This window comes from Pseudophryne corroboree, chromosome 7 (genome assembly GCF_028390025.1).
Source record: "Pseudophryne corroboree isolate aPseCor3 chromosome 7, aPseCor3.hap2, whole genome shotgun sequence".
Lineage (NCBI taxonomy): Eukaryota > Metazoa > Chordata > Amphibia > Anura > Myobatrachidae > Pseudophryne > Pseudophryne corroboree.
The window spans coordinates 314,691,615-314,705,960 of NC_086450.1; the positions used below are offsets into that span (position 1 = coordinate 314,691,615).

The following is a 14,346-nucleotide window of genomic DNA, read 5'->3' on the forward strand; positions in this document are numbered from 1 at the left end:
CACATACATACATACTTACCTTAAGTTCCCACGCAGGTCGGTCCTCTTCTCCAGTAGAATCCAAGGGGTACCTGTTGAAGAAATTATACTCACGAGATCCAGGGGTCCAGGCTCCTCGGGAAATCCAGGGGTAATTCACGTACTTGAAAAAAATAACAAAACGGTGTCCCGACCACGAACTGAAAGGGGACCCATGTTTGCACATGGGTCACCTTTCCACGAATGCCAGAAACCCACTTTGACTTCTGTCTAAGTGGGTTTCTTCAGCCAATCAGGGAGCGCCACGTTGTAGCACTCTCCTGATCAGCTGTGTGCTCCTGTCCTCACTGACAGGCAGCACACGGCAGTGTTACAATGTAGCGCCTATGCGCTACATTGTAACCAATGCTGGGAACTTTCTGCTCAGCGGTGACGTCACTTTAGGTCAACGCAGGGCAGAAAGTTCCCATCATTGGTTACAATGTAGCGCATAGGCGCTACATTGTAACACTGCCGTGTGCTGCCTGTCAGTGAGGACAGGAGCACACAGCTGATCAGGAGAGTGCTACAACGTGGCGCTCCCTGATTGGCTGAAGAAACCCACTTAGACAGAAGTCAAAGTGGGTTTCTGGCATTCGTGGAAAGGTGACCCATGTGCAAACATGGGTCCCCTTTCAGTTCGTGGTCGGGACACCGTTTTGTTATTTTTTTCAAGTACGTGGATTACCCCTGGATTTCCCGAGGAGCCTGAACCCCTGGATCTCGTGAGTATAATTTCTTCAACAGGTACCCCTTGGATTCTACTGGAGAAGAGGACCGACCTGCGTGGGAACTTAAGGTAAGTATGTATGTATGTGTGTATGTATGTAATAAAATTATACTTTCACGGTGTGTGTGTCTTGTCTTTTTTTGGGTATTTTTTTAGTAGTAGTACTACAGGTACCAGCGGGCCCGTTTTTCCGTCGCATGCTGGTACTTGTGGTTCTCCAAGTACCAGCATGCGGGGGAGGCTTGCTGGGCCTTGTAGTACTGCTACTAAAAACAATATCTTTTCTTTTACAACAAAGGCTATCAGCCTCCCCATCCGCAGCCCATTGGATGGGGGGGGGACAGCCTCGGGCTTCACCCTTGGGTGGCTGGGGGGGGACCCCTTGATTGAAGGGGTCCCCACTCCCCCAGGGTACCCCGGCCAGGGGTGACTAGATGGATTTTTGATGCCACGGCCGCAGGGCACTATATAAAAGTGACCCCCGGCTGTGGCATTATCTGTCCAGCTAGTGGAGCCCGGTGCTGGTTTTAAAAATACGGGGGACCCCTACTCTTTTTGTCCCCCGTATTTTTGGAACCAGGACCAGGCGCAGAGCCCGATGCTGGTTGCTTAAATATGGGGGAACCCCTGTCATTTTTTTTCCCATATTTCGGCAACCAGGATCGGCTCAAAGAGCCCGAGGCTGGTTATGCTTAGGAGGGGGGACCCCACGCAATTTTTTTTTTAAATTTTACAGTGTTTAATTAAAAAAAAAAAAAAAAATAGAACCCCAGCACGGATCACACAGATCCGGCCGAGATTAATTGTAAAAAAGTCGGCAGTGTTTTGCTAATCACTGCCGTAAAAAACACAAAAAAAACACGAATGACATCGACATCGGAAGAAAAGAAAAACCCGAATACGACAGCTTAGTAAATCCATCGTAACAAATTCAAAAAGTTGCAGTTTTACACTTTCGATGTCATTCGTGATTGAACTTTGACCTGAAACGGGAAAATACGAATCTTAGTAAATTTACCCCATTGACGGGTTGAGCTGCATGTCAGCTCAGTATTGATGAACGTTGAGTGACCTGCGGGAGCGCGCATCGTTCATCGTTCATCAATCTGACCCCCATACACACTGGCCGATTTCAGTAACCATCTCTAGTCAGACCCATTGAGCCTAGCTGTAAGGAAGCTGAACATATTAAAAATGTGGTCAGCACTGTCCCAGGATTCTTTGGCTGGTTAAAATATTTAACAATTAGTCACAGATTTAGTTGGTGTTTGTTTCTGACAACGTTTAACCTCTTGTATAATTTCCATTTAAAAATATTACCAGCTGTATTTTGTTTCATATTGTGATGTCATTTTCTAACCACTGTAATGCTGAACACTGTACAACCACTGTACACTTTGAAAATTGAATGCCGTTTATTCACAATAAATGTGACCAGGTTTGTGCGCTGAGCCTAATTGCTAGCGCAAAGTACGATGATAGTGAAAGTAGATTTATATTATTTTTTCCTTCTCTTTGAGATTTAAAATTGGATGACAAATGTTCACCCCCACATGAAAAACTATCCACACCACCAGTGCCGACTCCGGAGACTGTTACGGTTGAAAAAGTTCCTGATAAGGATGTTGAGAAGAGAGAAGAAGTTTCTATAAACAATAAAAATGAAGTTTCTAGTAGTTATGACACAGAAGAGAGAAGGCAGCCAATTCCGAAATCCCCCAAATCAAAGGTAGGGCATCAGCCATTTGTATCTGGCTCTAGATGTCTTGCTGACTGTAGCATGTTTTCTTCCAATGTTAGTCAGCATCTTCCATCAATTATGCCTTCACTGTAGAAATGCTGGCCCTGATTCTAAGCTGGTATATACAGATGTGTACTCTTACATCTTTGCACTGTGCGCTATACAGTAAGTCGGGTTACACGTAACACGTGTGTGCCGTGTGACTCGATAGCGCAGAGCGTCTTTTTTTTGTTTGTTTGTTTTTTTACATGAAAATGTGTCTTAGACGCAATGTAATGTAATAGGACACACGAGCAGCTTCTGCTGATAAGTTATATGCAGCATGCCTATATTCTCCATGTGACTGCAACTGTGTTTGCATACAAAATGCTATGCTACAGTTTTTTCCTGAACATGGCATTTCGGATGCATCCTGTTATATTGCATTGCATCTAAGACGCATTTTCGTGGAAAAAACGCAAAAAAAACCTCACAGTGCTACCGAATTCCGCCATGTCATGGCGCGACTTGAAGGGCTGTTTAGCGTGACTGCAGCAAGGATGTAAGAGGACACATCTGTAGAAGTGTGTGTAGTATTGTCTGTTGGAGGTTAGTCTTTGCAACTTTATGCTTTATGGCAGACGCAATTTCTCCATCTGACTATGGCCTCCTATGGGAGGAATTCAGTTGACTGCAGAAAATTGAAAAAAACATAAATAAATCCGGTGTAGTGTGTTTTTTTTTTTTCTGTTGCCGCAGGGTTTGGTGTTGAATTAGAGGAGAGAAAATGACACTGTGTGATTTCTATAAATCAGTGTGTTTTTTTTCTCACACCTCCAGAACAAGTCTGATTTTCCTAAGATTGTTATTTTTAGCACAAATTACCGGGACTTGCGCCAGTGCCCCCTCCCCCAAGGACTAGTTCATTAAGCTAAGTGGAAACTTCCAATTGCTTTGTCAGTAGTTACTCATCCAGACCCCTGCAGCAGCGGTTAGTATCTATGAGTGTCTCGTTCCGCGCCCACTGAAGGGACTATTTTTATGTACATTTCTAGCCAACTCCCAGACACCACCCAGGAACGATGATACCATCACAGCAATACCTTTGTGCGTGCTTTCTATGTAATACATGCCATTACCAGTTGTTAGATCTTTTTAACAGGCGCACATGCAAGAAATGAACTCAGCTATGTGGACATCAGCATTGCATGTGTCCCTGAAGCAAGCCCACTGTTCTGCACTAAACATAGCACTGACTATCGAGGTACAAGAGTTCAGTGTAGAAATGTCATTCTCTTCCCAGCCTGTATACCCTGATGCTCCCATTTTCTCTTATCGGAAGGGCCTAAGCTTGCATCCTACATAGACTCTGCCATGTTGTGTGCTTCACATAAGAATCATAGAACTGTTTGTGCTGTGGGGCCGCACTGTGGCTCTTTGGTAAATGACAGTGAGTTTTAGCAAGTCAATATGGCCTACAGTGTTCTGTCATTTATTTTTGGACGCTTTGGGACAATATATTTCTAATCCCATAGTCTGCTGGATTAAATAAAGTGTAAAAAAAAAAAACCATACTGTAAATTCACTTTTCCTAAATTTTAATACTAGTGATTGAAGGGAAATATTACAGGGGGTGAAAACCATTTTATGAACAAAATGGGCAATCTAATAATTTCTATGAGGGCATATTCGTTTATCCGAGGTGGTTACCATGCGGGTAAATCTCCGGGTTTAACGCCCACAGCTATTCAGTTTTTTTACATTTTCACCATGCGTTGAACCCTAGAAGGAGCATTTACCACATATATCTCTTCGCAACTCCTGAGGCTGCAGGAAAACTCTGCGTTAAGTGCACCCTACTTTGGCATTTGAATCACACCTTGGAGTGCAGTTTTTCGTATCTTACACTGCACCTACTTTGTCATGGCATCCTTGATAGAACATTGGACTCTACAGTTCACATGTACACACACACTTATCACAAAAAATAAACCTTTTATCCTGCGCTAAAATTGAAAATTGTTCTTGTTTGTGGAAGTTGATTTCCATTTAACAAACTAGCTGCTCCTCTTGTAAGGCCACTGTCCGTGCGGACATACATTACATCACATACACAAACACAAAGATGTTTCAATAAGTATTGTCACAGCGATTTCTGATTCTGTTTGTGTTCCCGAGATCAGTGCCTGGAGCTGATAGTGACGCTGTAGGCAGAAAGCTTGTAGGCCAGGTGTAGTTTCTGTGCATGGGCAGAAATGCTTGAACTGAGTAATTGGTAAATACCCAGATCAGAGGTGTGGAGTCTAACATGGCAGTGGTTTTCACCACTGCCTGACGTGCAGGTCGCAGTCCCCTGACTGCGTCACTCAGTACTAGTGCCTGAATATCTCAGATGGATGAGAGACAGAGACTAGAGAAATACTGGATTTCTCTGACGTCCTAGTGGATGCTGGGACTCCGTCAGGACCATGGGGATTAGCGGCTCCGCAGGAGACAGGGCACAAAAATAAAAGCTTTAGGACTAGGTGGTGTGCACTGGCTCCTCCCCCTATGACCCTCCTCCAAGCCCCAGTTAGGTTTTTGTGCCCGTCCGAGCAGGGTGCAATCTAGGTGGCTCTCCTAAAGAGCTGCTTAGAAAAAGTTATTAGGTTTTTTATTTTCAGTGAGTCCTGCTGGCAACAGGCTCACTGCAACGAGGGACTTAGGGGAGAAGAAGTGAACTCACCTGCGTGCAGGATGGATTGGCTTCTTAGGCTACTGGACACCATTAGCTCCAGAGGGATCGAACACAGGCCCAGCCATGGAGTCCGGTCCCGGAGCCGCGCCGCCGACCCCCTTGCAGATGCCGAAAAGTGAAGAGGTCCAGAAACCGGCGGCAGAAGACTTTTCAGTCTTCATGAGGTAGCGCACAGCACTGCAGCTGTGCGCCATTGTTGTCAGCACACTTCACACCAGCGGTCACTGAGGGTGCAGGGCGCTGGGGGGGGGCGCCCTGGGCAGCAATGATAATACCTTGTTCTGGCTAAAAATACATCACATATAGCCCCTGGGGCTATATGGATGTATTTAACCCCTGCCAGGTCTCACAAACACCGGGAGAAGAGCCCGCCGAAATAGGGGACGGGGCCTATCTCCTCAGCACACAGCGCCATTTTCCTGCACAGCTCCGCTGCGAGGAAGGCTCCCAGGACTCTCCCCTGCACTGCACTACAGAAACAGGGTAAAAAAAAACAGAGAGGGGGGGCACTTTTTTGGCGATATTGATATATTAAGCTGCTATAAAGGAAACAACACTTCTGTAGGGTTGTTCCTATATATTTATAGCGCTTGGGTGTGTGCTGGCAAACTCTCCCTCTGTCTCCCCAAAGGGCTAGTGGGGTCCTGTCTTCGATAAGAGCATTCCCTGTGTGTCTGCTGTGTGTCGGTACGTGTGTGTCGACATGTATGAGGACGATGTTGGTGTGGAGGCGGAGCAATTGCCGGTAATGGTGATGTCACCCCCTAGGGAGTCGACACCGGAATGGATGGCTTTGTTTATGGAATTACGTGATAATGTCAGCACGTTACAAAAATCAGTTGACGACATGAGACGGCCGGCAAACCAGTTAGTACCTGTCCAGGCGTCTCAGACACCGTCAGGGGCTGTAAAACGCCCTTTACCTCAGTCGGTCGACACAGACCCAGACACGGACACCGAATCTAGTGTCGACGGTGAAGAAACAAACGTATTTTCCAGTAGGGCCACACGTTATATGATCACGGCAATGAAGGAGGCTTTGCATATCTCTGATACTGCAAGTACCACAAAAAGGGGTATTATGTGGGGTCTGAAAAAACTACCTGTAGTTTTTCCTGAATCAGAGGAATTGAATGAAGTGTGTGATGAAGCGTGGGTTAACCCCGATAGAAAACTGCTAATTTCAAAGAAGTTATTGGCATTATATCCTTTCCCGCCAGAGGTTAGGGCGCGCTGGGAAACACCCCCTAGGGTGGATAAGGCACTCACACGCTTATCAAAACAAGTGGCGTTACCGTCTCCTGAAACGGCCGCCCTCAAGGATCCAGCTGATAGGAGGCTGGAAACTACCCTGAAAAGTATATACACTCATACTGGTGTTATACTGCGACCAGCCATCGCCTCTGCATGGATGTGCAGTGCTGGGGTGGTTTGGTCGGATTCCCTGACTGAAAATATTGATACCCTGGATAGGGACAGTATTTTATTGACTATAGAGCAATTAAAGGATGCTTTTCTTTATATGCGAGATGCTCAGAGGGATATTTGCACTCTGGCATCGAGAGTAAGTGCGATGTCCATATCTGCCAGAAGAAGTTTATGGACGCGACAGTGGTCAGGTGATGCGGATTCCAAACGGCATATGGAAGTATTGCCGTATAAAGGGGAGGAATTATTTGGGGTCGGTCTATCGGATTTGGTGGCCACGGCAACAGCCGGGAAATCCACCTTTTTACCTCAGGTCCCCTCCCAACAGAAAAAGACACCGTCTTTTCAGCCGCAGTCCTTTCGTTCCTATAAAAACAAGCGGGCAAAAGGACAGTCATATCTGCCCCGAGGCAAAGGAAAGGGTAAGAGAGTGCACCAAGCAGCTCCCTCCCAGGAGCAGAAGCCCTCCCCGGCTTCTGCAAAGCCCTCAGCATGACGTTGGGGCTTTACAAGCGGACTCAGGGGCGGTGGGGGGTCGACTCAAGAATTTCAGCGCACAGTGGGCTCACTCACAGGTGGACCCCTGGATCCTGCAGGTAGTATCTCAGGGTTACAGGTTGGAATTCGAGAAGTCTCCCCCTCGCCGGTTCCTAAAGTCTGCTCTGCCAACGTCTCCCTCAGACAGGGCGACGGTATTGGAAGCCATTCACAAGCTGTATTCTCAGCAGGTGATAGTCAAGGTACCCCTCCTACAACAGGGAAAGGGGTATTATTCCACACTATTTGTGGTACCGAAGCCGGACGGGTCGGTAAGACCTATTCTAAATCTGAAATCTTTGAACCTGTACATACAAAAATTCAAGTTCAAGATGGAGTCACTCAGAGCAGTGATAGCGAATCTGGAAGAAGGGGACTTTATGGTGTCCCTGGACATCAAGGATGCTTACCTGCATGTCCCAATTTGCCCTTCACATCAAGGGTACCTCAGGTTCGTGGTGCAAAACTGTCATTATCAGTTTCAGACGCTGCCGTTTGGATTGTCCACGGCACCTCGGGTCTTTACCAAGGTAATGGCCGAAATGATGTTTCTTCTGCGAAGAAAAGGCGTATTAATTATCCCTTACTTGGACGATCTCCTGATAAGGGCAAGGTCCAGAGAACAGCTGGGGGACGTAGTAGCACTAACCCAAGTAGTGCTGCAACAGCACGGGTGGATTCTGAATTTTCCAAAATCTCAATTGACCCCGACGACACGTCTGCTGTTCCTGGGAATGATTCTGGACACGGTTCAGAAAAAGGTGTTTCTTCCGGAGGAGAAAGCCAGGGAGTTATCCGAACTTGTCAGGAACCTCCTAAAACCAGGAAAAGTGTCTGTGCATCAATGCACAAGAGTCCTGGGAAAAATGGTGGCTTCTTACGAAGCGATTCCATTCGGCAGATTCCACGCACGAACTTTTCAGTGGGATCTGCTGGACAAATGGTCCGGATCGCATCTGCAGATGCATCAGCGGATAACTTTGTCTCCACGGACAAGGGTGTCTCTTCTGTGGTGGTTGCAGAGTGCTCATCTGTTAGAGGGCCGCAGATTCGGCATACAGGACTGGGTCCTGGTGACCACGGATGCCAGTCTGAGAGGCTGGGGAGCGGTCACACAGGGAAGAAACTTCCAGGGAGTGTGGTCAAGCCTGGAGATGTCTCTTCACATAAATATACTGGAGCTAAGAGCGATTTACAATGCTCTAAGCCTGGCAAAACCCCTGCTTCAGGGTCAGCCGGTGTTGATCCAGTCGGACAACATCACGGCAGTCGCCCACGTAAACAGACAGGGCGGCACAAGAAGCAGGAGGGCAATGGCAGAAGCTGCAAGGATTCTTCGCTGGGCGGAAGATCATGTGATAGCACTGTCAGCAGTGTTCATTCCGGGAGTGGACAACTGGGAAGCGGACTTCCTCAGCAGACACGATCTACACCCGGGAGAGTGGGGACTTCATCCAGAAGTCTTCCACATGATTGTGAACCGTTGGGAAAAACCAAAGGTGGATATGATGGCGTCCCGCCTCAACAAAAAACTGGACAGGTATTGCGCCAGGTCAAGAGACCCTCAGGCAATAGCTGTGGACGCTCTGGTAACACCGTGGGTGTTCCAGTCAGTGTATGTGTTTCCTCCTCTGCCTCTCATACCAAAAGTACTGAGAATTATATGGCAAAAGGGAGTAAGAACGATACTCGTGGCTCCGGATTGGCCAAGAAGAACTTGGTACCCGGAACTTCAGGAGATGCTCACGGAAGATCCGTGGCCTCTACCTCTAAGACGGGACCTGCTTCAGCAGGGACCGTGTCTATTCCAAGACTTACCGCGGCTGCGTTTGACGGCATGGCGGTTGAACGCCGAATTCTAAGGGAAAAAGGCATTCCGGAAGAGGTCATCCCTACCCTGGTAAAAGCCAGGAAGGAGGTGACTGCACAACATTATCACCGCATTTGGAGAAAATATGTTGCGTGGTGTGAGGCCAGGAAGGCCCCGACGGAGGAATTTCAACTGGGTCGATTCCTACATTTCCTGCAAACAGGATTGTCTATGGGCCTCAAATTAGGGTCCATTAAGGTTCAAATTTCGGCCCTGTCGGTTTTCTTCCAGAAAGAATTGGCTTCAGTTCCTGAAGTCCAGACTTTTGTAAAAGGAGTACTACATATACAGCCCCCGGTTGTGCCCCCAGTGGCTCCGTGGGATCTTAATGTAGTTTTGGATTTTCTCAAATCCCATTGGTTTGAGCCACTCAAATCGGTGGATTTGAAATATCTTACATGGAAAGTAACCATGCTACTGGCCCTGGCTTCAGCCAGGAGAGTGTCAGAATTGGCGGCTTTATCGTATAAAAGCCCATATCTGATTTTCCATTCGGACAGGGCAGAACTGCGGACGCGTCCTCAGTTTCTGCCTAAAGTGGTTTCAGCGTTTCACCTGAACCAGCCTATTGTGGTGCCTGCGGCTACTAGCGATTTGGAGGATTCCAAGTTGCTGGACGTTGTCAGGGCATTGAAAATATATATTTCAAGGACGGCTGGAGTCAGAAAATCTGACTCGCTGTTTATACTGTATGCACCCAACAAGCTGGGTGCTCCTGCTTCTAAGCAGACGATTGCTCGTTGGATTTGTAGCACAATTCAACTTGCACATTCTGTGGCAGGCCTGCCACAGCCTAAATCTATCAAGGCCCATTCCACAAGGAAGGTGGGCTCATCTTGGGCGGCTGCCCGAGGGGTCTCGGCATTACAACTCTGCCGAGCAGCTACGTGGTCGGGGGAGAACACGTTTGTAAAATTCTACAAATTTGATACCCTGGCTAAAGAGGACCTGGAGTTCTCTCATTCGGTGCTGCAGAGTCATCCGCACTCTCCCGCCCGTTTGGGAGCTTTGGTATAATCCCCATGGTCCTGACGGAGTCCCAGCATCCACTAGGACGTCAGAAAAAATAAGATTTTACTTACCGATAAATCTATTTCTCGTAGTCCGTAGTGGATGCTGGGCGCCCATCCCAAGTGCGGATTGTCTGCAATACTTGTACATAGTTATTGTTACAAAAATATCGGGTTGTTATTGTTGTGAGCCGTCTGTTCAGAGGCTCCTACGTTTGTCATACTGTTAACTGGGTTCAGATCACAAGTTGTACGGTGTGATTGGTGTGGCTGGTATGAGTCTTACCCGGGATTCAAAATCCTTCCTTATTGTGTACGCTCGTCCGGGCACAGTATCCTAACTGAGGCTTGGAGGAGGGTCATAGGGGGAGGAGCCAGTGCACACCACCTAGTCCTAAAGCTTTTATTTTTGTGCCCTGTCTCCTGCGGAGCCGCTAATCCCCATGGTCCTGACGGAGTCCCAGCATCCACTACGGACTACGAGAAATAGATTTATCGGTAAGTAAAATCTTATTTTCGGACTAGAACAGCGAAGTTGATTCTGGTGAACTGGTCTTGTACACTGGCCTGATACCGATGAGCTGGTTCTGTACACCAAGTTGGAACCGGTGAGCTGGTTCTGTATACCAGGTTGGAACCGGTGGGCTGATTCTGTACACCAGGCTGGAACCGGTGGGCTGATTGTGTACACCAGGCTGGAACCGGTGGGCTGATTCTGTACTCCAGGCTGGAACTGGTGGGCTGATTCTGTACATTGGGCTGAAACTGGTGAGCTGGTTTTGCACAATTACCCACAGATAATATCTCAGATAAATGTAAGGGAGCTCTGGCTCAATAGTCTGTGCACAGCAACAAGACTTATTGCACTGGCACCTGTGATACTACCGAGATTCCTTTTAAAGGTGCTCCCGGGATCCAATTGGCTAGAGAGCTAGGACTAAAGCACCATTGGTCGACACTTGGTCAGCTGGTCTGACCAAACATGGCGGCACCCTTACTCTGGCGGCGACGGGAGTGTCCCCAAGTGGATTGCTGGCACTTTCCCCCGCTGCAGAACACTGACACTGGGGAAGAGATGCGGGGGGCCGAGCAAACGGCAGAGCACAGAGTCCCTGATACAGCTCCTGCCACATCCAATGCCTCATGTCGCATTTTACCGGGCTTCAATCCTTCTTCCACGATGTCTATTTTTAAGCTTAGTGGGGCAACCTTTTTGCCGTAGGTTTTGTAGCCTTCCATTCTTTTTGTTAATGAAATTGCTCAGCTCTAAGGGGGTAATTAAGAGTTGATCGCAGCAGCAAATTTTTTAGCAGTTGGGCAAAACAATGTGCACTGCATGGAGGCAGATATAACATGTGCAGAGAGAGTTAGATTTGGGTGTGGTGTGTTCAAACTGAAATCTAAATTGCAGTGTAAGAATAAAGCAGTCAGTATTTACACTGCACAGAAACAAAATAACCCACCCGAATCTAACTCTGTCTGCACATGTTATATCTGCCACACCTGCAGTGCACATGGTTTTGCCCAACTGCTAACACATTTTCTGCTGCGATCAACTCTGAATTACCCCCTGAAATCCTCTGGAGTTCTCCACCCTGCTTGTCTTAGTAATGTGCTGAAAACTGTTCCCCACATTCAGGATGTGGACTTATTAGTGACTTATACTGTATATCATTGTATTGATTCCCCCCATCCCGTACACCCCTCTTACAAATCCCAGAATTTAATATACATTTGGAGCCACCTGACGACGTGTTAATTAGGTTCAAACAATGATTTTGAGAACATTGCAAACATATTTCTCCACATCAGCAAATCAAACATTGGAGGCCTTGGCTAATTTGTCTACTGATATGTAGTGAACAGTATTATATTTGTCACTTTCATTCATTTCCTTTAATACATTTTTACTGTGATATTTTATATTCCTCATATATATACCTGTCTTCCACAGAAACCTCGTGACTCAATGTCCTTGACGAAGACCCCACTGAAACCAGAAGCTGGAATGCTGAAGCTGCCACAAAAGCCTGAACTTAGACTTGCTCAAGTCCAAAATCCTAAAGGCATTGCCCTGTCATGGAACGTCAGCAGTGTTGACCCTAGCTGCTCCCCCGCTATAGCCTATTGTTTGTATGTTCACCAAGAGGATCCAAACAGCTCCAAAAAACTGTGGAAAAAGATAGGTGAAATCAAGGCATTGCCCTTACCAATGGCTTGTACACTAACACAGTTTGTGGATGACACAACATATTATTTTGCTATGAGAGCCAAAGATGCCAGTGGACGCTTTGGACCACTTTGTGATATACAGTCAACTACGGTAAAACCTGTAAGCGCCCCAAAGAAAATATAGCTGGTCTGCTTTTATAACCTTTGTCCAATGAACATGAGTCATTATTACTCATATTGAGTTATGTTGAGTTTATTATGCTTTATTTTAAGAATTTTGTTATTTGTGACATTTGCTATTCTACTTTTTTTTTTCTAAGTTGTAAAGTACATAGTATAATGCCCAGATCCTGTTCTCTCGGTTCAAGTATATGCAGTCTGATATTTAGTTCAGAAACCCACAAAGCTCTTTTATTACCGCACCATCATTGAAGTGAAGCATGTATAGATGTTTAACCCTTTAGTTACTAATGCTTTAATATATTTATTTATTTTGCCAAATTTAATTCCTACTTTGAAACGAATCCCAGTGTATTCTATAAATTACTACATTCAGGTATATCTTCATAGTTTCAGCTTTTTGGTAGTTCGCCCTACACACTTAAAGATTATCTGTCCAATCTGGCTGATTGGAAAGAAAATCTGGCAATGTCTGGGAGCAAATGACAATCATATGCTCCCAAAATCAAGAAAATGGACAAAAACAGTTGTTCAGATAAATTGGTTTGATGAAATAAATGTAACCAATTTGTCTGAAAGTCCATTTTTGTCTGTTTTCCATTGTTTGGGAGCAAATAGTCAATTGTCATTTACTCCCATCCATTACCAGATTTTTGTTCCAACCAGAAAAATTGGACAGATAATCTTTAAGTGTATTGTCCACTTGTAACAACTTCTGTTTTCTGCTATCTAAATGTAGCAGGTAGAGGTGGTCCCTCCCCGGTTTGTCATGCATTATCTGAAGCCAGAACCCATGAAGTGACACCTTAAACAGCCGCAGCACTTCACAGGTTTGGTAATCGCCACATTCCGTCTATTGACTTCAGGTGAAGCTGGAAACTGCAGTGAGTGGAGGGATTGTCCCCTAATTGCTGCACAAGATCAGGAAATAATCAGGACCACCCAATAAAGCTGGGTACACACACGACCGAGATGTCTGTGGACTCACCGACAGAGCCGCTAATCTAGTTAAACATATACACTTACCGATCAGCTACTCAATATCGCCGTCTTCTCATCCAGCCGGCCAGCATTTGAATTTGTCCGCCCAGCTGTGACGTGAATGCCTTCAGCAAGTGTAAGGGCGGTCGGCAGATCGCCTGTACACACAGCCAGATGCGCTGATTTATCTGCAGATATATTGGGTATCGGCTGTACAGCAGAGCAGACACAATGTGTCTGTGAATGATGTTGTTCAGACATATCATTTGCATATACCCGCCTGCCCGCAAGCGATATATCCGCTGATATATCGCCCAGTGTGTACCTAGCATTAGTTTATCACTGAATGATATTAGCATTACATAGATATTTTGCGGAAAACAGTTTGATCAGCCTTTGTATGTGCATTACTTTTGCAAGATAGAAAACACAATTAGCAACATATAATATGCTTTGATAAGCCTGCATTCACTGGCCTTGCTAGTGGCATTTTACTGGACAGCCAATAAATGAGACATAAGCAGCACTTATTGCATGGAGAAACACCGTTTAGAAACCTTGTAACAACATGTATGACACAGACCTAGTTAGAGAGATACAGCTAATAAGAAACTAGGGGCTCGATTCAGTACAACGAGATCTGAATAGCGACGGGAAGGAGGTCCTGGAGCTATTCAGTTATCCTCTTCGCGCCCTGCTCTTAGTTTGGAAATGCCAGTTACTGCACCTTTAACAGAGTGTTTACTCGTAATAATCAGCATTTTCGATTTAAGTGCCTAAGGTGATGCTGTTTGCACTGCGCTAAAGCAGAAAACAGCATCGCGGCCCTAGTTTAGTCAGATCTTTGCTCACACCTCAGGTGGGGTGCGAGATGAAAACCTCTATCTAGTCTGGCTTAACAGCACAGTCAATTGAATATCTCCAGTATCGCCTTTCTTGCGCTATTCATATCGCGCTAAATTG

At 46.2% G+C, this 14,346-nt stretch overlaps 1 protein-coding gene across 1 annotated transcript in view; it reads left to right on the forward strand.

The window, feature by feature from the left end:
- Positions 1-12,423, forward strand: part of ATF7IP2 (activating transcription factor 7 interacting protein 2) — a 233,173-nt gene extending 220,750 nt beyond the window's left edge. Inside the window, exons 11-12 of the mRNA XM_063934278.1 lie at positions 2,269-2,477; positions 12,005-12,423. Coding sequence (XP_063790348.1) covers positions 2,269-2,477; positions 12,005-12,406 — 611 coding nt within the window. The 3' untranslated portion in view covers positions 12,407-12,423. The remainder of the gene's footprint in view (positions 1-2,268; positions 2,478-12,004) is intronic.
- The last annotated feature ends 1,923 nt before the right edge of the window (positions 12,424-14,346 follow it).